Source organism: Durio zibethinus, chromosome 2, assembly GCF_047325235.1.
Source record: "Durio zibethinus cultivar Kanyao isolate XHJ-2024 chromosome 2, ASM4732523v1, whole genome shotgun sequence".
Lineage (NCBI taxonomy): Eukaryota > Viridiplantae > Streptophyta > Magnoliopsida > Malvales > Malvaceae > Durio > Durio zibethinus.
The window spans coordinates 40,010,616-40,036,072 of NC_143163.1; the positions used below are offsets into that span (position 1 = coordinate 40,010,616).

Here is a 25,457-nt window from a genome sequence, read left to right on the forward strand (position 1 = left end):
CTGCAAACGAAGATAAATAAAAGCTACATAAAATGTCATTTATGTTCACTGGACAAATCCATTTTCAACAAAGCGATTTCAAGGCTGGGATAATTGAGAAGTCAAGATCAGCAGTTAGATGACCCTTCTGAGGAAAAGGAAAATGGCTAGGGCCAATGCGTAAAATCATAAATCCCATCAAGCCTGAGGTGCCGTGCCCAATCCATACCCGAGTACGATAAGCCGAATCTTACTAAGCAACCAAGTTCAATTATTTGAGGTCCAAGTGGGCCATGGCCATTCAATGGCATCACACATTCTACGCCAATTGAAACAAAAGAATGCATTCCACCGTCAACAAGATCTACGAGGATACTCCACCAATTAATTCAGTTTAGGGATAGATTCTTGTCGTTCCAACATCAAAGTGCCTCAAACCATTGCAATCCCATCTATTAACTAAGCTCAAATTTAATTGAAAGCTTAATTGTTTTCAATATCTTTTACTAGATTATTTTCCAACCAATCTAAAAGCAAGTCTTGGTTCCTTCTATTCGTGCATGTGATTACAAAAGCCCTTCTCTAGAAAATCAAAATTCATTTAAGCTAGAGCCTTTTAAATTGGGTAAACTGGCTTGAAGTTTCAGGAAAAGTTGAAGATGAACAGCTAGAATCAGGCATTGGAAACTGGAAGCTCACCACAATCACTAACAACCACCTTCTTTCGAGGACGGTCTCCTCTGTCAGTCTCTTGCGATTCAATAAGCTTAACTATATCCATGCCTTCCAAAACCTGCCCGAATACAACATGCCTTTGATCCAGCCATGGTGTCTGCAATTTGCCCAATGGTCAAAAAGAGCCCTATAAATCCCTTGGAACAAAAATTCAATAATCATCCAAATCTCTATCGTTTTATTGTATTAATTAAGCTTTCAATCATCTATTCACTAATTGAGCCTTTATTTCATGAAAATTAGTTAACTAACAACAGGCATTTCCGTCTAATCTTAGTCTAAATCAATTGAGATGAAAATAAACATTTAAGAATTCAACTAATATTAAATAGAAAATTTAAGATTTGATTAATTGTAATAAAATGTTAAGAGTTTAAATGATTATTGAATTTTTATTTGAGGTTTTTTTTACCCTTTGCCATACATTTGTTAACATTGAAATGACAATGCATAACTGAATTTAGATAGATCATTAAGACGAAGCTAACACACAAGGATTTGGAGTAGTTCTTCTTTATTGCTAACTGAATTTAATAAGCCAACATGCAAGCCCGAGCATACACACACAAATGTAACTATCAATAACTAATTGCTATTAGTCAAACAGTTCCATTCCACTCAAAGGAATCAACCTATAAAAATTGAGAAAATGATAACAACAGTCATAAATAAACATTAATTGAAACCAAAAGGCTAAAATATTAAAAAAGCACTTATACTTTTTCAAATTTCCTAGATAAACCCTTATTCTTTTATTCTACCTAATTAAACTCTTAAAGTACTACTTTTGTTTAATTAAACCCCTATTTGTGTAACGGATTTTAGTGGTTTTCATGCAAAATAAGGGCTTAATCAAATAAAAATAGTACTTTAAAGGCTCAATTGTGTACAATAGACAGATGAGGGCTTATTTGAAATTTCTGAGAAAGTATAGGAACCATTTTAGTATTTTAGCCAAACCTAAAACACGCTTGTTGTCTACTGCAAGCAAATATCAGATGTTGGTTGCAAACTTACAGTAAGTATATATTTGATAACTTGAGATTGTTTAGTGAACCGTATTCACTGAAAGTCCTTTGCATAGTGTAATATTTGCAATGGGATTTACTGTAGAACTCAATTTCCACACGAGACACTAGTAGAACATACACATATACATAAACATTAAATCACAATAAACAAGATGATATTCTTTTAGCAAAAATCTATTCAATTTTATTGCTGGCCAGCAAAATGTCAAGTCTTTCTGCAAATTTTGTCAATTAAAGTGTCAATTAGTATATGTATTGCCAGAGAGTACAATAATGGTACTTTCAATAAATATTTACAGGCAAAATGGGCAACCAGCCAACATGAGGTGCAAGAATAACAGAAAAAAGAAATTGTTATTTTATCTCACTTTTTTTGTATGTGTGTGTAAAATTATGATGATAACATTAAACTCAAAAATAAACCGTGTGCCATTGTAGGAATGATGGTTAATGGAACAGGGAAACATACCTTGACAGTGCAAATGAAAAATTGACTGCCATTGGTGTTGGGGCCTGCATTTGCCATACTAACAACTCCTGGTCCAGTATGGGATACTGCAAGACATTCTAACTATCAGAAATTGATGCACTAAAGGCAATTAAAGAACAACCGGATGACAGAAATTCGGAAGCATTGTTCACTAATTCCTGACAAACTATAGCTTGATTAACAGTAAATTGGACAGCCATAGATTGCTGCTCAATTCTTCGTAAGTTTATCCTGAAAAAAGACTCCTCTACACAATCTTGCTAAAGCAAGGTGCCATAATTTCACTTCTAAGTTGATACAAAAGTAGCAATCGACTTACACTTGAAGTTTTCATCTTTGAAGGTACGACCATATATACTTTTGCCTCCAGTTCCCTGCAACAAATTTCAAAAGTCATTGTATTATAATTAAGCAAGCTGGTAAATGCCTACATTCTTGATCTACATGGAAGCTCATATACTAATGCCCCACTTTAAAGACAGCAGCAGGCACAACTGAAGGTACATTTTCTTGGCAAAAGCCAAGAAGACTTTTCAAAGAATCTCCAAGGAAATTGCCAATATTCAATCTAAAATAAAGATGAAAATGGATTAAAGAGAAAGCATATTCTATGAGACTAACTCCATGAATTGACAAAGAAAAAAACTAAAAACTAATTAAAAAAAAGAATTGGCCTTTTGTAGAAAGTCATGGATCTAAGTGGTGAAACCATCATTAAAAATGGAGCCCCTAATTTAATCATATTGGATTTACATAGCCCTTAAGGTGACCTAGTCTACAAAGGAAATTTAAGACAGCTACATTTCTCCATGCATGCATGCCTAAAGATGCAAAGAGCTTCATCTTTACTAGCCTTATCCTAGGTCAGAGCATGTTGACAGACTACAAATATAACTCCATGAGACCACAGATATCTTAACTGATAAGAAGAGATGTACTCCCTTTGCAACATAAAATTACAAAGTAAAGGAAGAATAATAAATCAATATGAAATATGGAGATTAGGACTGCCAGGCTAAGTAATGAGTCAAATAAATTTCTTCTCTCCTACGTCAAGTGAAAAAATTTTGTTTCTCAGAAAAGCTATGACGTATTTTTCTGTCAATATCAAATACTAAATTGCACTAAGTTAAGACTTGCATTGAACAAAGGTGGATAAGAGATTTAGAGAGCGAGAGACTAATGGTACTCCTAAATAGAGAGTGGAGGGGGAACAGAAACTCTCTCATTAACATACATCCCCAGACTAAAAATAAAACAAAAAGGAAAACCAGGGCGTCTTGTTGCCAAGCTGATTTTATCCACTTTCGTCAAAGACTAAGAATGCTCCATCCACGTCTTAAAAACATTAATCTTTCCTAATTCATTGCAGTATTATTGGGCTCTGATGCCATAAATACTATGAAAGTGATTTGCAAGCTTTTTCGGTAATCTAACTGGGGAAGTAGCGTGGGTTCAAATGTCCACAAAAGCATAATCAAACGTGGTATAAACCATAAAGGTAATGAGTTTGAAAGAAGCACTCACATTTCCTTTATCAAAGTCCCCTCCTTGAATCATGAAATCTTTAATGACACGATGGAACATGGAACCTTTATACCCGAAGCCTTTCTCGCCTAAAAAAAGAAGGCACAAAATTGAAAATTAAATAAGGAGTTAAAAGCAATATGCTTTATGTGAAATTAAGTGAATGCGCAAAACAAATTTACAACCTGTGCATAGAGCACGGAAATTCTCGGCTGTCTGGGGCACGTCATCACCGTACAATCCAATCACAATTCTTCCAGCAAGCTTACCCACTGGATTCCCAATGCTTATATCGAAATACACTTTGTGAGTTACTTTTGATTGTAAAGTTGCTACCTACACCCTCAGATTTAAAAACCAATACTTTATTACTATGATTTTATAATTTACTACTTTAGCAAACTAAATAATCATAAGGGAAAGCCCTAACCTCAGCCCGGACACGGCGGAGAATACGGGAATTCCATTTCATCGGGGATGAAGTAAGAGGGAGATGGCGCAAGGACCCAGAGAAGAAGCTGGAAGACAATGAAACTGAGACTTTTCCAGGAAGCTTCACTGCATTACATGTTGGGCTAAGCGTTTGATTATTGGACATGCTTTTTGGAACTGAAAGCATGCCCACATTTGACTGCAAGCAAACGAAGAACGGTCAGACAAAAAAAGGAGGAAATAAATGGAAATAAAGTAAGAGAGTTAGAGGAAATACCAGGGTTGAGAAAGGAGCCGCCATTGGATAATCTGGAGGTCAAGGTTGAGCTATACTTACTGACAACTGATAAGAGTGCCTTTTTGGTTAAGAGAGACCACGGAAGTCGAATGAATACGAAAAGAAAACGATTTTTTTTTTTTTTGGCAAAATGACGAATGGGTCCTCTGCTGGTTTGGTTGAAATTACGTGGCGGAAATGTTTTTTTTTTTTATCTTACGCAAATTGATTTGCCTAACTCGTGTATGGCTTGTTTATTCACCTTACATTGGCTCCTTCTGGTTACTTTAGTGAGAATTACCAACAATAATACACCCACATCCATTTTTTCTATGTTAAGTTTACAGTATTTTTATTTATACCATGAATTTTTTGTTAAATATAAAATTCAAAAAATACAAACATGCTGTGTTCGAAATTAAATTGTCGAAATAACTTTTAATGCAGAAATTATTTTTCAAGTTTAAATAAGAGCCCATCATTAGGTTTCAAAAGCTAATAAAACAATATAAGAACATCTGCAAAATGTTTATTGGATACAGCTTCAAAATATACGAGCTTTCCTTTGTAACCTTTGTTAGTCTATACAAATCTAAACCTTTGTCATTGACTCACTGTACTTGTCCTACCATTGGATTTCTAAACCGGGCACCTGTATTCTCATTTTCACCAAGGGGTGGGCAAAAGAAACCAAAAAAAAAATAAATAATAATAATAATAATAAAGGAATTTTTATCAGCAAGACGCTTTCGCCAAGAGCCTTAAACCTATACAGCTTACCAGGGAAAGATGTCGTCCAGAAATTACAGAAGAAACGATCTAATCATCTACATGTTGTATTTCACCCATCATAATGCGATTGCTTGTGACTTTAAAACCAAGAAGTGCAGGATCAATCTGCCGCCCTTTCTTTCCTTTCTTTTTGGCACCCCTACCCCCTTGGGTCCCATCGGAAGACTCTGGGCCCGCTGTTCCATAGACCTCCGGCATAGCATTCTTCTTTGCATTACTTTTCAACATGTCAATAAATGATGCCTCAGAGACGTCACCATCCCCATATGATGAGGTACGCCGGAAGAGCATCCCTTTCTTGGCCGATGCCCCAACGTCCAACTGGTTAGCTAGATTTCCCCCAGGATCTGGCTTTCCTCCTGAGAATATCAGACACGAAAAGCATTACTTTCAAGCAATGTAGTCTAGAACGCAAATACAAGCTGATATAAAATGAACAGCTAGTTTCCAACACAAGTCCTGTAAAGGTGTTACACAATGAAATCATTCATGCTCAATGATTTATCACTACCCTTCTTTCCCTCAGTGTTTCTCACCAAAAAGTTTTGAAAGATATGTAAGGTATTGAGTTGCTAGTATTACCCTCATTGCTGCCTAAAGAAAATTTTCCCGTGCCAGCTGGATTGAAGACAATATCAGACAATCCTTCCTGAGATAATGAAGTATGAGAGACAGATGTATGCCTCAGCAACATATTGTCTTGGGCTTTGGCAGGGACTCGCACACTGTCAAAGGCCAAAAATGAGCAAAGCATAATTACGATGCATTTTGTTACGTAAGAAAATATGAAACCAGCTACCATACTAATGCACATAAACTAGAGGTCATCATCCTCAATGACACATGTAAGTTTCCAACTGGTTGATAGCAAAACTATATCAATATAAGATAGACGCTCCTATTCCATTCAAAGCTGAGGTTATTTGGCAATGACAAAACAGCTGGAAAAAAAAAAAAAAAAGGGAAAATGAAGTGGATGAAACATGACGAAATAGCTGTTCCAAGCAAGGAGACACTAACTCATTTTCTGCCAATTCAATAGTTTAATGTCATATTAGGGCAACCAGACACTTATTGTGTGTCTCAAAAGCATGGTTATCCACCTCATTTCATCCAGGACAATCAGACAAGACCACCACAGGGTTGATAAGGTGAGGCAACCAAGAAGCACAAGATCATTTAATAAGTTTAGTTCCAAATTGAGTGTTTATAAGTTTAGTTCAAAATTGAACGCAAATATATGAAAAATGCTCATTCACAACTTCTCCTTTCATGGCCATCCAGGCTTAACAAATAGCTTCCCAACAGTAGTTTAGTAATGTAAAACAAAAAAAAAAAGAAGAAAAAAGAATTCATGGACATGAAACTAACCAATCTTTGGCCACATCATCTGGAAATGAATTGCACGATCCAATATGGTCATCGTAAAAGCCAGTATTTCCACCTATGAGAATTTCAAAATATATGTCTTATGACATAATTCACTTGTTCTTTCCAAAAAAGAAGGCAAAATATCAGATACATATAACAGAAAATTTACCAGAAACACTGATTGAAGGATGCCTACTAAGAGCATTAAAAGGAATCTCCCCTTGGTCTGCAGAAGTAAACCCTCCTGGCTTGCCCATGCTGTCTTGACCCTCAAACATTGACCCTATTGTCACCATATCGCTTTTAGATCCATAGTTTCTCCACTCCACATCTGGTGACTCTTTGGTTGGAGTTAACAAATCAGTCACATTAGCACCTCCGTAAATCACCTGAGCATTCTCACTGATGCGTGACAAGAATGGCTGTCCCTCAGAAAATGCTGCAGATTCAGCCCTAAATGGCAGCCTTTCACTGCTTTCTAAACTGCCACCCTGCTTATCAGCTAAAGAAATATGAGACAGCTCAGATGAACTTGAACCATAAGAGCCTACAATAAATGACTTGTTTAGACCTGCCTCTTGCTCTGCTAGAACACTAAATGGGTGATCCAAAGAACTCGATCCCGTATAGATGCCAGATGAGGCCCTATCTAATGACTCAGGCTGATGGACAGATTTCTTATGTAGCAATTCCATTAACAATTGCCTGGACTTGTCATCATTAAGGCCATCAGACATCCATAAGCCTGGATTCTCAGAAGTCATTTTGACTTCTGAATCCCTTTTCTGCCTTTCAGAATTAATATGCAATTTCTGGATTCCAGGTTCCATCCAGTCATCTTCCAGCTGGGCATTGCTCCCAGACCAGGGGCCCTCATTTGCATCTAATTGGGAGACATGACCCTGATTGGGGACTGAAGAGTGTTGAGGATTATGAGGGTGGATGCCAGAAGAAAATGTTATAGCTTGACTAGCAGATTGTATATGCGTGCTTGGCTCCTGTATATTTAAACCTTTAGCACGAACCATAGCATTTAGTACATCCATATTAATCCCAGAAGCAACAGCAGGCAAAGACATTGATTGCTCGAATTGCAATGATGAAGGCTCAAAAAGCCGTTGATGAAGCTGCTCCTTCAATGAAAGATTGCGCTCTACATTATTTGGCTGCTCCTCATCAATAGGCCTTTGCTGTTGGTGATAAAAGTCTAATGGGCTAAAGCTTGAAGAATGAACTCGGTTAATACCAGCATGGTTCCTGAGAAGCTGATTGCTCTGATCAGCCGGCCATGTGGAGTCTACATCACTTTCTCCATTATGCAGTCTCAGTCCCATTGAGAGCTGCCTTTGCAGCTGCTCTTGTTGAAGAAGCTGACACTCCAAAGACTGCAGCTGTCCATGCTGTGCCGGCGAAATTAATTCAAATAGGTCTCTTTGAAGCTCTTCTTGTGGTGCTTGACCAAATTTTGGTTGAACGAGCTGCTCTATCAAAGGAACATGTCTTGGATGATGATGGGACTGTTGTTGAAGCTCATGTCTAAGCTGCTGTTCCAATAAAACCTGATCAAGTACACTTCGAGATCTGATAGGATCAAAATGTGACTGGGCAAGGCCAGGGTCAGGCACTTGACCATGCAACAGTTGCTCAAGAAGAACTTGTCGAACTTGAGACTGCTGTCGCTCCTGTAAAAGCTTTTGCTGCCGTTGAAACTGTTGCTGCTGCAATTGATACTGCTGGAGTTGAAGCTGCCGTTGCTGTTGCATCTCTAGAGCCAAAAGGTGTTCCATATCTGGGGTCGAATGGTTGGACAATTGTCGCTGATGGATCAAATTCTGATTCTGACTTGGCAAATGTTCCAGAACTGATTCATTAAGGCGTCCATGAGGAGACAACATATTTAGCTGTTGGAACTGCTGTTTCTGAACTTGTTGAGACATAAGTTGCTCTGCTAAATCAAAATGGTTTGATTCTTGTTCCACATGCAACATGTGCTGGGCAGCCAAAGCATCTTGGAACAAGTTGTGGTCAGGAAGTACACTTTTTATATAAACATCAGACCAGGGCTCTCCAGCAACAGCTGCATCAGCCACAGGACCAAATGGGGCAGCCCTCCCAATGCCAATAGGAAAATTGGAAGATTGATTGTTCCTTGATTGAGCACCTTCAAGCTCAGACCACAATAAGCCAAACCGATGCAACTTATCATTTTGATTTGGTATAGTTTCAGTCAACTCATTTGGAAGAGACAAGTTGCTCCCAGAATTTGCCAAAGGATCCTGAAAATGAACAGGTTTCACAACAGGATAGCTAGAATTTCCAGATCTTCCTGGGAATACAATTTCTGGAAAGAAACAATTAATCATCAGCATAGAATATACAGAATAATTGAAACTACTAGTTAATACAGTTCGAACAACATTGAATAAGTATAAATAAAAGGACCTTCATCTTTTGCAACAAAATCATCAAAATTTTGACCCTTAGAATGTGGCAGTTGCAGTCGACCCTCAGGCTCAGAAATTCTTGAATGAACATGCAGATATGAGAGGTTGTTGAACTCAGACACTGGGTGGCACAGGTCATTTTCATTGGATGAATCTGGAATGTTGCTGACTGGAGCAGAAGCAGGTAAACTAGCCTCCAAATTTCCTCCCAAAGCCCCAGATTCCTCTGGCCAAGAATTCAAATTAACAATGCTGGCATGTCCATTTTTGGCTTTCAGCTGTGGCAAGATATCACCCAATGCTTGAAAAGGTGTTCCTTCAGGAGAATCTCCCAGACATACTGGCAAGTCAAGCCCAAAGAAACCTTGTTCAAACCACATTATGATGTCAGCCCCAAGGAACGGACCCTGGGTATTCCCCTGAGGATCAATGTAAAACAAAGTAAACTCCTCAGAAGTTCGCCTTCCCAAACTCTTTGCCTCACTGTTACTCTCCATTACTTGCCCATCACGACTCTGATTTTGCTCAAATGCCACATGAAATAGAGTGCTTGAATCACTGGGAAGCTTCAATTTAACGTCAAAAGAAGGGGTTGGCTCATTGCCATCAAATCGAGGATGGCTAGAAGATGCAAAATCCATCTGCCAATTTTCACTAATATTATGGTGAGAAGAACCAATCTCTATTGCACTGCAAATGCCATTAGTTTTAGGTAATGTTGGTATAATTTCATCTGAATTTGAAGGGAGAGAGCTGGAAGCAATTTTATCCTCTTCTTCATGACTGACTTCTTTTCCTGCTACAAAACACAGTCAGGTCCCTTGTTAATCTAAACGGTTGCACCACCATATTTCCAATTTATGTAAAACCAGGACAAGAACTTAAACCAAATTATCTTTCCTTTCTGAGTAATACACAAATCATCACTTACCAACTACCATATGAGCTCGATATGCATCAGCACATGCAGCTTCTTGTAAGCTATCAACAGTTGCTCCAGTAAGAATTTGACTGAGGATAGCCTGTTTCTCCTCAGAGGATTCTAAGTCTCCAACTTCTACACAAGGCATTGAAAGAGTCAGATAAACCATCAAGCATAGAAAAATGAGGTAATATTGAAGTATAAAGTTGTACCTGAGACATTTTCATTTGATTTCCCCTGTCTACATGAATTGTGCACTACACTGCTAGTAACCTTACCCTTCCATATATCATTAAGGATAGTCTGTAAGTGTTACAAGAACAAACTAATCAACTACCAGAGCAAGGAAAGAGCATAGAGTAACAAATCACAATATGAACAAAAGTAAGCTAATTACAAAAAAGGTATATGTTACCTCCTCTTCAGTATCAGGTGCAACAAAAGCCAATGGTTCAATATCGTCCACTAGAATTAAAGGAGGTGATTCTTCCATCCCATCAGGCATGGCAGCAAAGGATTGACCAAGCTTTTGCATGCGATAAATGTCAAGCAGCTTCCCTCTAGGATAGCAAAAAGTATCAGCTGAAGGGTTTGGTTTCCCAGGGACACTTTCACTTTTAAATGAGTGAACGGCACCAATGGGACTTGCACATGAAGACCTTCCAATTCCAGTTGACCTTCCCCGTCCAACGGTAAAACCAAGGTTATGACAGTCCACCCTTCCTTTCTCGGCTCCAAATCCAGGTGCCGCACGAGAGGAAGTTAAACCACTTGAATGTACCTCCATTCTATGGCGCGGTCTCCATTTATCACGAGAATCTGTTTCACGCTCGGCAACTGAACGATTGCTACTAACAAATGACTGATTGTCATTGTGAGTATCTTCCTTCCCTTTTTCAGCATCCGTCCTCTTCTCAGAGTGGGATTCCTTCTCTTTGTCTTCAGGACCCCACCTAGACGACCATTTGCTATCACGGCGAGATTCATGCCCAGGATTGCGGATGTTACCATCATGCCACCTATCAAAGGATGACAAAGATCTACTTTCGGTTGTCTCCCTTGTTGAAGGAGTGTCAACATGGCGCTCCCCTTTCCTGCGGTCTCTCCTACTGCTGAGTAAGCCTGTTTCTCTTTCCTCTTCACGCCAGCGGCGACTACTTTCACTCTCAGTCAGAGTCCTCCTCCAATCTTTTTTCTCCTCAGATCCATCCAAGCGCCAGCCCTCCTTCTGATTGGGATCACTGCTGTTTCCAGTAGACACAGAATTTGGAACACGTGTATCCTGTGATACATGTCAAAATAGTTAAAGAAGCATGTAATGAAGTATAACATTTGGCAAAGTGGACATTCTCCAAGTGGGCATTATATATACACACGTGTGCGCGCGCACACACGAACACAACTTCTCACACTCTAGGAAAATTGTCCATTTCACATAACTAAAGAATGATATAACTTTTCAGAGTTACTCTCACAAGCATTTCAAATCACAAGGTGATCAACAAACCTCAATAAAGCTTGTTTTAGGAAATTATATTATAAGAACAAGTGAAAACATGGACTCATTTTCCCTATAGAAGTTGCAAGTCCCGAGTGACCAGGATGGAAAACAATATTTGATGCAGAGGAGTATATTAAAAGGATTGATTGCACATACTGTTATAAGTCCCTAAAATATTCATGAGTAATTGTCTCACTCAAGTTTGTGTCAATTTTTGTGAAATCAGGGTGCAGGAAAGGAAATCAAGTTCCATGATACAATACATCTAAATTGTAGCAGAAACGCTGAGGGAAAACTAAAAGTTTATACTACGGTGCCTGAATCACCATCACATGCATATGTATAGCCTTAAAAGGTTACTCTGAACTCTTAGTTTAAAGCTACTCAGATAAAAAAAATGAAAACAAAAGCTCAGGAAACCTATATACCATCTTTGTCTCAGTGGGTTTAGCATAGAGCCATTGCGGAGACAAAGGTATGCTATTCTCTGTTGCCAGTTGATCTGCAGCAACCAATTAAGTCAAATCAAGTGTTACTCAAAAAACAAGCAAAATCCCTAAAAAAAGAAAATGACAGAAACAAGCAAAATAGCAACACCAAGTTACTCCTTATTTGGCAACAAAACCACTGCAAGATCAATGGACATAAAGCTACCTTTCGATTCATCAACTTTTTCCTCATTTCCTCCCGAACCTTCCACTGCTGTAAGATGTTCAAAAGTGAAAACAGAAGAGAGAACGTTAAATTTTATGTATAAAATTCAGCTGATACATAGTATGATAGGCAACAAGAGAACCCTTAACAAACACTCGTTCTCCCCCACAACATAAACCAACAAAACATAAACAATGATTGGTAAAGAATATATTAATTGCTGTTCAGAAATTCAAGATCTCCTAGCAACTATAATCTACTCAGTTACTTGCCAAATCGAGCAGTAACGTTATAATTTCAAAAATTAATCAAAAACCAGATGATGGCTGTTTTATTAAATAATAAAAATTGCAAAATGGAAGCATTAATTACTATTATTCCGTGACAATCAGAAAGTGTATGAGCCATGCCCTAGTATGAAAAAAAAAATTTAAGAAAGGAAATCAATCATGTAATATACAGAAAATGATAAAACAAGAGCTCAAGAAGTTCAAAACCCTATAAGAGTAAGTTAAAATCCAATAGGACAAATCAAGTTGTAGGACTACTGGGTTTGGCTGCGGTAGAGATCGATAAATTCCAGAAATCTCACATTTTCTCTAAGGTCAGTAAAAATCAAGCAAATAAACGAACGAAAAACCGTATGGAAATGAAAGGAAAGTAATGAATGAGAGATAAGTACCTTTGGAGGTCCACGGGCAATCAGATGAGAGGAGATCGTCAGGCAGATCGAACTTGCCTTCAGCCATCGGACGGTCGGGAAGTCGTAGTGTCAAAGAAAGAGAGAGTGAAGATCACAGAATGATTATACAAAGCTCGGAAAGAACAAGATGGAGATTTTATGAAAAATTGGGAGTTTCGAAAAGTTTGAAAGAGATGATCTGTTGAAAGTAGAAAAGAGGGGTGTGGGCTATGGCTTGTCTGCGTGAGAGAGAACGAAAGAAAAGGGTAAGAAGGGTGTGGATGGTCAGAGCAGGCGAAATCTGCTTAATCACATAACAAGAAGATTGCTGGCTGTCCTTTTCAAAATAAATAAATAATCAAAGGAAACACTTTTATTTGCTTATAGACTGTTATTATGATCATTTTACCTTATCATATAATTAGGGATATTAAGCATGAAAAAGTTATTTCCTTCTTTATATCCGAAATTTTATATTATATGATGGATATTTTAAATTTATTTTTATTTTTTAAATATATCTGAATTTTTATATTTATTATTTATATTTAATGAATATTTTAAATTTATTTTTATTTTTCAATATTTAATAAATATGAATAATTTTTGTATCTATAATTTTTTAAAAAAATAAAAATCAATATATATTTATAAATTTTTTTTAAAAAAGTTATCTTACATATTTATATAATTGTCTATAAATATATTAAAATTATTTTAAATAAAAATATTTAGTTTTAATTAATTTAAAATAATAATTTATATTATTTAATAAAAAATATAAATATATATAAAATATGAGTATGGATATGAGACAAATATTATATTACTCGTCTTCATTCTCATACTTAATAAAAAATTTAAAATTATATTTATCTTATCTTCATCCTCATAATATAATACCCATTTACATCTTTATTCAGATAAAAAATAAAATTTTCAATTAAATAAGTGTAAATTTGACAATTGTACATATCATATCTTATCATAAACTATTGAAGGTGAAATTTGTAAATTTAACTAATACAGTATTTTTTATTATATTGGCTTTTTAAATGAATTTTTATAGATATATCTTTAATTTTAATTTTGTTTGTAAAAATTTTAAATTTTGTGTTAAATAATTTTTTATATATAACTAGAAAATAACCCACACTTACAAAGCTAGGAATTTTTTAATTATCATTTTTAGTAAATTTTATTTTAAAAAGAAATTATATTTTTAATTATCATTTTTATTAAAATTTGTTGAAAAAATGAATAATTGAAATCAAAATGTATAAAATAACTTTATTTTTATTGTTGGTTGAAGATTAAATTATAAAAAAATAAAATTTGCAATAAAAAGACAACCATTCGACTTAATTTTATTGAAAGCAAATAAAAGAAGTGCATATATTATGAAATTTTGTACAATCAATCTAAAAAATACATAATTTCAAATAAAATCTATAGAATAGAGTAAAGTTTTCTTTTAAAAAATTAGAGGTTAATTTATAAACAATTAATATTTGTCTTAAATTTTGATGTGAAGATTAAATTACATAAAAAATTATATTAATCATAATGTTAAATATTTTGGAAGATGTGCATGGCCAGGGCTAACATAAATTTGGGTATTTTTTCCTAAGTATTATAGGCAATTGTCTAAATATAATTAAATCTAAAATCTATAACAATATATTTAAAGTAGCCTCGGACAATTGAAATATAGATTGACATCTGTTCAATTTCATTTGCTTGACAAGTATGTAATTTTTTTAATTAAATTAAAACTAAGAGGAGAGGCTTTGAAGCTTACGGGAGAAGGGAAGTTTCTCTGGATGGTCAAGGGAAACAAATGTAGAAGCCTATGGAGTGGGATAGGAAAAGGGCAGCTTATTAGCTTGACATGTGGCTTTTTTTCCTTAATTAAACAAAATGATTTTTTAGATCCTGAGATACTTTTTGAAGTGTTGATTTTAACAGTAAAACAAATAAAAGCTTCTGGAGAAGACAAAAGCTTCATGATTCTATTGGTAGTCGTTCAAACCGTTTAGAATTAAGATGAGTAAAACTTCATGATTCTTCATGATTCTGAAGAAACTTCTTGCCTTTTGATGGCTTGAGAAGAACATGATGGCTCGAGAAGAACAAAGAAAAAAGGAAGGGAATGGAAATGGGAAATCGAGACGAAGACCACGGTGGCTAGACTGGGTCCGGAAGATCAGTACCGATCTGGTGGTTGGTGGCTAGAATGGGTACAAACATCCCAATCGATATAGGTTCCGGCACCTGTTGCTGGACCGCCTGTCGCTTCATCATCTTAGCATAACATTTTATGCTTCATTTTTTTCTTAATATTGTTTTTATACTAGTTTACTTTAATTAAATGTTCCAACAGAATGATTTGCTTGAATATAGAAGATTTTCGATGTTCAATATAATTAGCTTGAGTATAAAACAATATAATTTGCTTGAAATAATATTCATGCTAATTGTAAAAATCAATATTCAATTAGTTTTGCTTTAATTAGAACAATCCCTGGAAATTTTCATGCTAATTATTGAAATTCTTCGTACATAGAATGATTTGCTTGCATGACGCATGGAAATTTTCAGTTGATGATTGGATACATGATCTGTTTCTTTTTTAGTTTTTAGAGAATATGTAGTAAACTCATGCATGTTATAATACATACACTGATGATCATCTAGAAATTCCACCATATACACGCATATATACCACTTAAAATTGTTTAATATCATATTCAATGTGTTTCAATGAATTATTAGGAAAAAGATAGGTGGAAAAGTTCGTGAGCTTGAAACAAGAAAGTCGATAAGAAAACCCCATGGAATAAGTAAATTGGCACCAGTTGAGGTTTCTCTCCCTTTCTGTCTCTTCCTAATAAGTAAACGAAGTAAATTTTTGTTTACATATCTATCAGATAGTATAAATACACATGAATTAAATCCAAATAGTTATATATCAGTTTATTTTTTATGTTTCATATATTTTAGCTCGGAGTACCTACTTTTTTCCTTGAAACTCTGTGCTTATAATCTGTAAAAATCGAAATGCATTTTGATCTTCATAAAAAAACATGACATGTCTTTTACCATTTTAGTAAGTGTCAAAGCTTTAAAATTGGCTTTTTCTTATTATGATGGTGATATTGCTCATTTATACTTTAACTTTTTTTTAGATATAATAACACCTGTTGTGCCTTTGGGCTATACAGCAAGAGGTATGCTACTCCCAGCTCATCATAAACTCCGCCTTACCACGGTTTGAACTTGAAACCTCTAAATTGAATGTCCTTTCAGCCATTTTATTGAGGATCAAGGCTATTTCTTTTACTTTTTTGTTATAATTATATAAAATGGTATTTATTATAGTAAATTACAATAATAACTAGAAGCTCAAGGTTATGAATTATTGCTCCCATGATAATCTTAACTTTCTCATTTTTCTCTTTTGGTAATTGATTTGTGTTTTCAGAACCACAACCTTATTCTTCTCCATGGTTACCATGGAACAGTTGCTTATGAATTCATTTTGGATTTGAGAGTCTTTTAAGGTAATAATAATATACAACTTTTTTATCTTTTTTCTTTTTAGTCTACTGTTTGTTTCCATGACTGATTGTAAGCCACTAGTGCTGTAGGATGATGCTGGAATAAAGCATGAAAATGTTGTCAAACGTCTTATGGGCTATGGATTCCATGCTCTTACAGTTCATGGCCTGATCCAGCTACACTCATGATTGAAGCCACTGAAAGTGAAAGCAAGGTATGATTCATTAAGTATCTTTTTGTCTACCAACATTTGATGTTCCTCCTCTCTGTTTCTGACGTCCATATCTCTTGCAGCGAGAGCTGGATAGGTTCTGTGATGATCTTATCTCCATTAGGAAAAAGACTGTTCAGATTGAGAACAAAAAGGCTGATGTCCACAATAATGTTATGAAGGTGCAATGTCTTCTCTCTACATACTTTTTCCTTTTTTAGATAACAATAAGCAACGATCAATATACATTCATTCTACTATGTTCAAAAAAATATTGCATTTTTCGTAATATATGTTCATATGTTCAAAAAAATATTGCATTTTTTCTATCTTTTTAGATTTGAATGGTATCATGAATACAAACATGTTAATATCTCCTTAAAAGTTAAACAATTGTCTAAGTAATTAATGATTACATTTTAATTCATGATAAATTGTGGTTGTATAATGAACTATTATATTATTTTTTAATTATATTCCTTACCTTAATAATATAGAATTACATGATAAAACATTTATGTCATATAACTCGCGTGGCATAGTGCGGGTTATATTCTAGTTATATATAATAGTAGTCTTTTAAATGTCAAGCAATTAGTCCTTTATGAGACTACTATTATATTTTTATTTTAAAAATATTATGAAAAATTATGAAAAAATTACTATTTTTAATAAATAATTTTATAAAAAATGACAAACAAATTATAAAATATCAATAATCAATTAAACGTATATATACATACATAAAATACATACATTTATTACCATATATTATAATTTAAAGTAGTCTTCTAATTTAATTAGCCCTTTTAGGAGATTACTATTCTATTTTTTATAAAAAATTTTATTTAAAAAATAAAATTGTTATAAAAATAATAAAAATACTTCTTGATAAATATTTTTATGAAAAATTAAAAAAAATTATAAAATATCAGTAATCAATTAAACATATATGTATGCATACATATAAACACTTACATTTATTACTATATACTATAATTATAAATAATCTCTTAATTTTTACTATTCATTGGCCTTAATTGTTAACCTCATTGCTTGACATTTGTCAAGCACTTAGACCTCCACAAATATTTTTAAATTTAATTAAGGAGCAAAACAACATCATTTCTTATATATAAAAATAGTCTTTTAAATAGTGTTTTGAGCTAAATGAATATCTAATTAAGTTAGGTCCTTACCTTTTTGTATTTTTCTTTTAAAAAAATACCAAAAATATTTTTAAAAATCAAAATCTCTAACAAAAAAGAAAGAAAATCTAGAAAACCTCCTAAAACCAAAAAAAAAAATCCTAAAATAAAAAATTTTTAACTATAATAACTCACAATTTTTATATTTTTATAAATAAATAAATAAAGTACAATTAAATTCAAATAATTTATATTATTTTAAAGTAAAAAAATAACTTGAATGTAATCAGATAAATTTTAAAAAATAATAATAATAATAATAATAATAATAATAATAATAATAATAATAATAATAATAAATCTCTTCCATCTCTTTTACTCATTAATAACAAAGAAAGAAAATCTAGAAAACCTCCTAAAACAAAAATAAAAATCCTAAAATAAAAATTTTTTAAATGTAGTAACTCACAATTTGTCATATTTTTATATATAAATAAATAAAGTACAATTAAATTCAAATAATTTATATTATTTTGAAGTATTAAAATAACCTGAATGTAATCAGACAAATTTTAAAATAATAATAATAATAATAATAAATCTATTCCATCTCTTTTACTCATTCACTATTCCCACAATCTTTTTCATTTTTTTAAAAATAAATAACCTTAAATGGTGAGCATTGGACAAATGAAAAAAAGTGTTAACGTAGAGTTATAGCTGTCAATGAATAGAAATTCACCAAACAATTGTATCATATGGAATAATATTTTTTAATTTTCAAAAATGAATAAAGTTTTGGTTTTTTAAAATTTTTATTGAAGCAATAGTAAAAATTTGTTGCCATTATGAAAAAGGACAATATTCTTTTCCATTTTTATGCCGGTTTATTATATGTAAATCACTCAAATTTGATACGCAAAAATCACAATAAATTTTTTTTTTCGTTTTGCTGAATAATAATAATAATGATAATTATAATAAGTGATTCTCATTCTACTTAGATACTAATCCAAATTTTAATTAGAAATTAGTTTGAATTTTTGTAAAATCCTATTGATTGTATAATTATTTGGTGATTAAGTTTATATATACATAATATTATTGGTTAAGAGTTCTTAGTAAATAAGAATCCTTAATGATTAGCTAATAGAGCTTTATAAATAGTGATGCTATTTGTTTCATAAATCATTAGCAAGTGAAGCTAGTGAGAGAATGAGAGTAAGAAAGAAAAAAAAAATTGTTCTTATCATGTTTTTTTTTTTTTCTTGGAATTGTTTTGGGGTTAGTTGCGTATGTATTTTAGGATAGTGAAAAAAACACGAGAATTTAGAGTGAATGATAATTTTATGTGATTGTAAAAATTTTTCATATACTAGATTTTGCCTTTGGTGGTCGTATTTTTTTTTTTCTAGTTTGGAGTCTTTCACATAAATTATGTTGTGTTATTTTTTATATTTTTTGTTATTGTTTGATTTTTTTTATGAAGCTAGATTTGTGTTGCAAAATTTAGAATTATTTTCAGATTTTCAACAAGTGATATCATAGGGTGAGTGATAATTCTATGTGATTGTAATGATTTTTTGTATAGTAGATTTCGTCTTTGGTGGCCCTTTTTTTTTTTTTTAGTTTGAAGTTTTTCACATAAATTATGTTGTGTTATTTTCTATATTCTTTGTTATTGTTTGATTTTTTTATGATTTGTGTTGCAAAATTTGAAACTATTTTTAGATTTTCAACAAGTAGTATCATAGCTGGAGATTCCTTTGGTGCATTTTAAGCTTTGATGTGATCATTTACGAGGCTTAAGGCATAAGGCAAAATGTGAAGTTTGATATTGACATCAAAGGATTGTTTGGCTAATACAAGTGAAAGGTAAACCAATTACTATTTTTAATTACTATTTTCAACTTGCTTGATGCATGAACAATGTAGGCACATTTAAAAAAATTACCAAGAATAGTTCGACTAATAACTCCAAAGGTAGCTAACAGTATATATTTTAGAAACATATAGATTTCTTTTGGAAAGGATACAAATATCCTTACGGCATGTCATTAGTTGTCATGATAGAGGATGTATTATTGTTAATTGGTCTACAAGATTGCACATGGGCAATGATTTGGTTTTGATGCAAGGTGTGTGGTGGAATGATATTGATGATTAAATAACTCTTGAGAAAACCGAATGTAAGAGTTGCACCATAATCAACAATGTTGCTTGACATGAGTCAACATAAAATTCTTGAAATTTGTGAATTTTAAGTGTGTATACTCGTTATAGTGGAATATGTTGATTATTTAGTTTAAGAATTGTGGTTGAAAGACAAAGTTAAGGTAGTGTGTATTGAAGAAATACTGAAGGTTGCCTAATGAATTTATGCAAGGTAAATTTGTTAACTATTGGCCAAAATTTTAATTAAGAATTAGTTTAGATTTTTGTAAAATTTTATTAATTAGATAATTACTTGGTGATTAAATTTATTTAAAGATAAATATACTTGGGTAAGAGTTATAGCAAATAGAAATTTTTAATGATCAAGTAATGGGGCTCTAATAATAGTGATGCCATTTATTTTATGAATCATAAGCAAAAAAAGCTAGCAAGGAAAAAAAAAAAGAAAAGAAAGAACTTTTTGTTCTTGTAATCTTTTAGGCTTTTCTTTCTCGACTTATTTTAGGGTTTATTGTTTATCTAAAAAGTGATAAACACATGAGAATCATGGGTGAGTGGTAATTCTTTATGATTGAATAATTTTTCACATAATAGAATTTGTCTTTGTTGGCCTATGGTTTTTCTCCAGTTTTGAAGTTTTTCACATAAATTATTATGTTGTGTGATTCTTTATGTTCTCTATTATTGTTTGATAAATTATTATTTGTTATTTTTTTTTGCCTTTCATAGGACTGGCCTCAAAGTTATGGGATATAAAGTTTAATTTGTTGTTGTTGTTGTTTTATTTTTTATAAAAGTTAGATCCGTGTTGTGAAATTTGATGCTATTGTTGTCAGATTCCCAACACATTTCATCTGCCATATACTTAAATGTTTTTTATATCAATTAAACTTACACATTGCATAACATTCTCTTGATGATATTTTTTAATTAATTTTGACTTTGGCAAAATAAAAAGAAATAAAGAATAACTGACAATGAAATAGAAAATAGGGTGTATATATTTTCAATAAAATGTTGGGGGCAATATATATGTTCTTACAAGTTATCTACGAGTACTAGTATTAGTCAGTTTTTTGTGCAGGTAAAAGTGATTTTGAATTTTCATTGAATCAAATCTGCATACATTGGTTATCTAATTTCCACCAAGTATATGTGTTGCTGGTAAGTATAATTGCATTACAAAATATGTGGATATAGCATGTTGCTTTGTGTTGCCAGCATATGAATCGACCTAATTTAACTTTTTTCCTTTTTTTGGTTGTTGTGAAAAAAAAAAAAGATGTTAGGATGATTCACATATGAGTAAAAAACTCTCTCATTACTCAGATATAAATTGAAAATGTGTCATATATATATAAATATATATATGTAAGACTTAAGAATTCAACAAAGTAAACTTTTGAGTTTAAGTGGTATCCAACTTATATATATAAGCTCCTTTTGGTATGTTTTCATAAGTTTCAAGTATAACTTATTTTCCTATCAACAGGTATTAAAGTTAAGGTTCAAGCTAGGACATGGCTAGTATGGTGCTACGTATTAAGACAATTTGGGCATGTATTGTGTTCGAACTACAAAAGGTTTGAGCTTGGACAAGTTGAGTTTGGTGATATATATTAAGATAATCTACACACGTTATTATGTGCAAGCTTAAAAGTCACAGAGATAATTTGGGATGTGTGGTTGTATTCAAACCTAAAGGGCATTGAGATAATTTGAACATGTAATTGTTTGTAAGATTAAGGAGCATGGGACAATCTATATGCACATGAGATGGAAGGTTGTTTGGCCTAATAAGGGCACGTTGATAAAATTTATTTGTACAAATAGTTAATTAATATTTCAAAAATTAATAAGTAAAAGGTTGAAAATATATATTTATCAAATAAGTTCAAATCGTTATGATTATTTGCATAATTATTTATTTTAAATTATTATAATTTTTTTTTGTATTGTCACAAAATAATTTTTTTATTCATATAAATTTATTTGAAATAAAATAATATTTATTGATTAATATTTTAAAAATTAATATTAAAATATTTTTTAAAAAATTTATTTTTTGAATAAATTTAAATAATTATAACTATTTGAATGATTATTTATTTCAAATTGTTATAATTTTTTTTATTTTGTCACCAAACAATTATTTTTGTTTATACAAATTTATTCAGAATAAAATAATATTAATTTATTAATATTTTAAAAATTAATAAGTAAAAGATTTAAAAATCAAATATGCTTAATTACTAAACTAATTCAAAAAGATATAAATATTTGAATAATTATTTATTTTAAAATATTATGATTTGTTATTTTATTATAAAATAATTCTTTCTATTTATACAAGTTTATTTAGAAAAAAATAATATTAATTTATTGATATTTAAAAAATTAAATAAAAAGAGATTTTAAAAATGAACATATTTACCGAAAAGTTACAAAAGTTATGGATATTTAAATAATTATTTATTTCAAATTGTTATGATTTTTTATTTTTTCATAAAAAATTGTTTCTATTCATACAAATTCATTTGAAGTAAAATAAAATTAATTTATTAACATTAAGAAAATTAATAAGCAAAAGATTTGAAAAATGAATTTGTTTACTAAATATGTTCAAACAATTATGATTATTTGAATAATTATCTATTTCAAATAGTTATAATTTTTTTTGTTATAAAATAATCAATTCTGTTGATATAAATTTATTTGAAATAAAATAATATTAATTTATTAATATTTCAAAAATTAATAAGTAAGAGATTTAAAAAATAAATTTATTTACCTAAACAATTCAAATAGTTATAATTATTTTAATAATTATTTATTTTAAATTGTTATAAGTTGTTTTATCGTAAAACAATTATTTTTATTTATACAAGTTTATTCGAAGTAAAATAATATTAATTTATTAATATATCAAAAATTAACAAGTAAAATATTTAAAAAATAAATTTGTTTACCAAATAAGTTTAAATAATTATGATTATTTAAACAATTATTTTTCTTAAATCATTATATTTTTTTGTTTTGTTATAAAAATAATTATTTTCGTTCATACAAATTGATTTGGAATAAAATAATATAAATTTATTAATATTTCAAAAATTAATAAGTAAAAGAGTTTTAAAAAAATTGTTTGCTAAAAAAATTTAAATAATTATGATTTTTTAAACAATTATTTATTTCAAATCATTATGAGCTTTATTTTAACATAAAACATTTGTTTCTATTTATACATGGTTATTCAAAATAAAATAATATTAATTTATTAATATTTTAAAAATTAATAAGTAAAAAATATAAAAAAATAAATTTATTTATCGAATATGATCAAAAAGTTATTACACTTTAAACAATTATTTATTTCAAATCATTATGACATTTTATTTTGTCTTAAAATAATTGATTTTATGAATACAATTTTATTCGAAATAAAATAATAAAAATTATTAATATTTTGACACTTAAAAAGTTAAATATTTTAAAAAATAAATTTGTTTACTAAATAAATTCAAATAGTTATGATTGTTTTAACAATTATCTATTTTAAATCGTTATTACTTAAAATAATTATTTTTGTTCACACAAATTTATTTTAAATAAAATAATATTAATTTATTAATATTATGAAAATTAATAAGTAAAAAAAAAGTAAAAAATAAATATGTATATCAAACAAGTTGAAAAAGTTATAGTTGTTTTAATAATTATTTATTTAAAATCGTTATGATTTTTTGTTTTATTATAAAATAATTATTTCTATTCGTACAAGTTTATTTAAAATAAAATAATATTAATTTACTAATATTTCCAAAATTTATAACTAAAACATTTAAAAAATAAATTTTTTTACTAAACAAATTCAAATGTTTATAACTGTTTGAATAATTTATTATTTTAAATTAATATTTTATGACTATTTGAATATTTTTTATTAATACAAGCTTATTTAGAATAAAATAGTATTAATTTATTAATATTTTAAAAATTAATAAATAAACGATTTAAAAAATAAATCTGTTCACTGAGCAAGTGCGAATAGTTATAACTATTTGAATAATTATTTATTTTAATCGTTATGATCTTTTGTTTTATTATAAAATAATTAGTTCTATTTATATAAATTTATGTGGAATAAAATAGTATTAATTTATTAATATTCTAAAAATTAGTAAGCAAAAAATTTTAAAAATAAATCTATTTATCGAATAATTTTAAATAGTTATGACTTTTTGAATAATTATCTATTTTAAATCTTTATAATTTTTTGTTTTGTCATAAAATAATTATTTATGTTCATACAAGTTTATTAAAAAAAACACAAATTTATTAATATTTTAAAAATTAATAAGTAAAAGATTTACAAAATAAATTTGTTTATTTAAAAAGTTTAAATAGTTATGATTATTTAAATAATTATTTATTTTAAGTCATTATAATTTTTTGTTTTCATATTATTATGACATTTTGTTTTGTTATAAAATAATTATTTCTGTTCATATAAGTGTATTCGAAATAAAATAATAGTAGTTTATTAATATATAAAAAATTAGTAAAAAATTTTTTTTAAATAAATCTATTTATCCAATAAGTTCAACTGGTTAAGATTATTTAAAAAATTATCTAATTGAAATTATTATGACATTTTACTTTATCATAAAATAATTATTTTCATTCATACAAACTTATTTGAAATAAAATAATATTAATTTATTAATATTTCAAAAATTAATAAGTAAAAGATTTAAGAAAATAAATCTATTTACAGAACAAATTTAAATAAATATGATTGTTTAAATTATTATCTATTTAAAATCGTTATAACTTTTTGTTTTGTCACAAAATAATTGTTTTTATTTATACAAGTTTATTTGAAATAAAATAATATTAGTTTATTAATATTTTAAAAATTAATAAGTAAAATACTAAAAATATAAATATTTTTACTGAACAAATTTAAATAGTTATAATTATTTGAACAATTGTTTATTTCAAATTGTTGTAATCTTTTGATTTTAACGTAAAACAATTGTTTTTATTTATATAAGATTATTTGGAAGAAAATTATACTAATTTATTAGTATTCATAAAATTAAAATTAATAAGTAAAATATTTTTTAAAAAATTTATTTTTCGAATAAATTCAAATAGTTACAATTATTTATATAATTATATATTTTAAATCATTATAACTTTTTGATTTTGTTATAAAACAATTGTTTCTTTTTATATAAACTTATTCAGAATAAAAAAATATTAATTTATTAATATTTTAAAAATTCATAAGCAAGATATTTAAAAATTAAATATGCTTACTGAATCAATTCAAATAAATATAACTATTTGTGTAATTATTTATTTTAAATTGTTATAACATTTTTATTTTATCATAAAATAATTATTTTTATTTATACAAGCTTATTTGGAATAAAATTGTGCTATTATATTATTATCTAAAAATAATAAGTAAAAGATTCAAAAAGTAAATCTATTTAACAAATAAATTCAAATAGTTA

At 29.9% G+C, this 25,457-nt stretch overlaps 2 protein-coding genes and 1 long non-coding RNA gene across 17 annotated transcripts; 1 reads left to right on the forward strand and 2 right to left on the reverse strand.

Annotated features, from left to right (window-relative positions):
* Positions 1–407: 407 nt before the first annotated feature.
* Positions 408–4,813, reverse strand: PNSL5 (cyclophilin 20-2). 3 transcript variants are annotated; one of them, XM_022921338.2, is made up of 7 exons: positions 4,472–4,813; positions 4,193–4,393; positions 3,948–4,098; positions 3,763–3,851; positions 2,555–2,609; positions 2,215–2,300; positions 408–811 (listed from the first exon to the last, which is right to left on the reverse strand). In XM_022921338.2, exons 1-7 carry the CDS (start codon positions 4,493–4,495, stop codon positions 653–655), a joined length of 765 nt encoding a protein of 254 aa, XP_022777073.1. In that variant the 5' UTR covers positions 4,496–4,813; the 3' UTR covers positions 408–652. The 3 variants fall into 3 exon arrangements, with proteins under 3 accessions (XP_022777073.1, XP_089613442.1, XP_089613437.1); XM_089757316.1 differs by lacking the exon at positions 408–811 and adding an exon at positions 823–1,849; XM_089757311.1 differs by lacking the exon at positions 408–811 and adding an exon at positions 1,822–1,960.
* A 139-nt stretch (positions 4,814–4,952) lies between these two features.
* On the reverse strand, positions 4,953–13,215 carry LOC111318448 (uncharacterized). Of its 9 annotated transcripts, none has more exons than XM_089757287.1 (12): positions 12,838–13,205; positions 12,156–12,203; positions 11,930–12,003; positions 10,416–11,282; positions 10,213–10,303; positions 10,010–10,135; positions 9,077–9,874; positions 6,804–8,975; positions 6,635–6,707; positions 5,846–5,988; positions 5,252–5,622; positions 4,953–5,123 (listed from the first exon to the last, which is right to left on the reverse strand). In XM_089757287.1, the coding sequence occupies exons 1-11, from the start codon at positions 12,902–12,904 to the stop codon at positions 5,291–5,293; spliced, it is 4,791 nt and encodes a 1,596-aa protein (XP_089613413.1). In that variant the 5' UTR covers positions 12,905–13,205; the 3' UTR covers positions 4,953–5,123; positions 5,252–5,290. The 9 variants fall into 9 exon arrangements, with proteins under 9 accessions (XP_089613413.1, XP_022777067.1, XP_022777069.1 ...); XM_022921332.2 differs by having other exon boundaries at positions 9,077–9,877; XM_022921334.2 differs by having other exon boundaries at positions 4,953–5,622; positions 9,077–9,877; positions 12,156–12,200.
* A 1,373-nt stretch (positions 13,216–14,588) lies between these two features.
* On the forward strand, positions 14,589–21,700 carry LOC149520223 (uncharacterized). Of its 5 annotated transcripts, XR_016327475.1 has the most exons (8): positions 14,589–15,694; positions 16,026–16,067; positions 16,322–16,400; positions 16,488–16,612; positions 16,693–16,791; positions 19,489–19,632; positions 21,017–21,096; positions 21,425–21,700. It is a non-coding gene; the product is annotated as an uncharacterized LOC149520223 (long non-coding RNA). The 5 variants fall into 5 exon arrangements; XR_016327473.1 differs by having other exon boundaries at positions 14,590–16,067; XR_016327474.1 differs by having other exon boundaries at positions 14,590–16,400; positions 16,480–16,612.
* Positions 21,701–25,457: the final 3,757 nt, after the last annotated feature.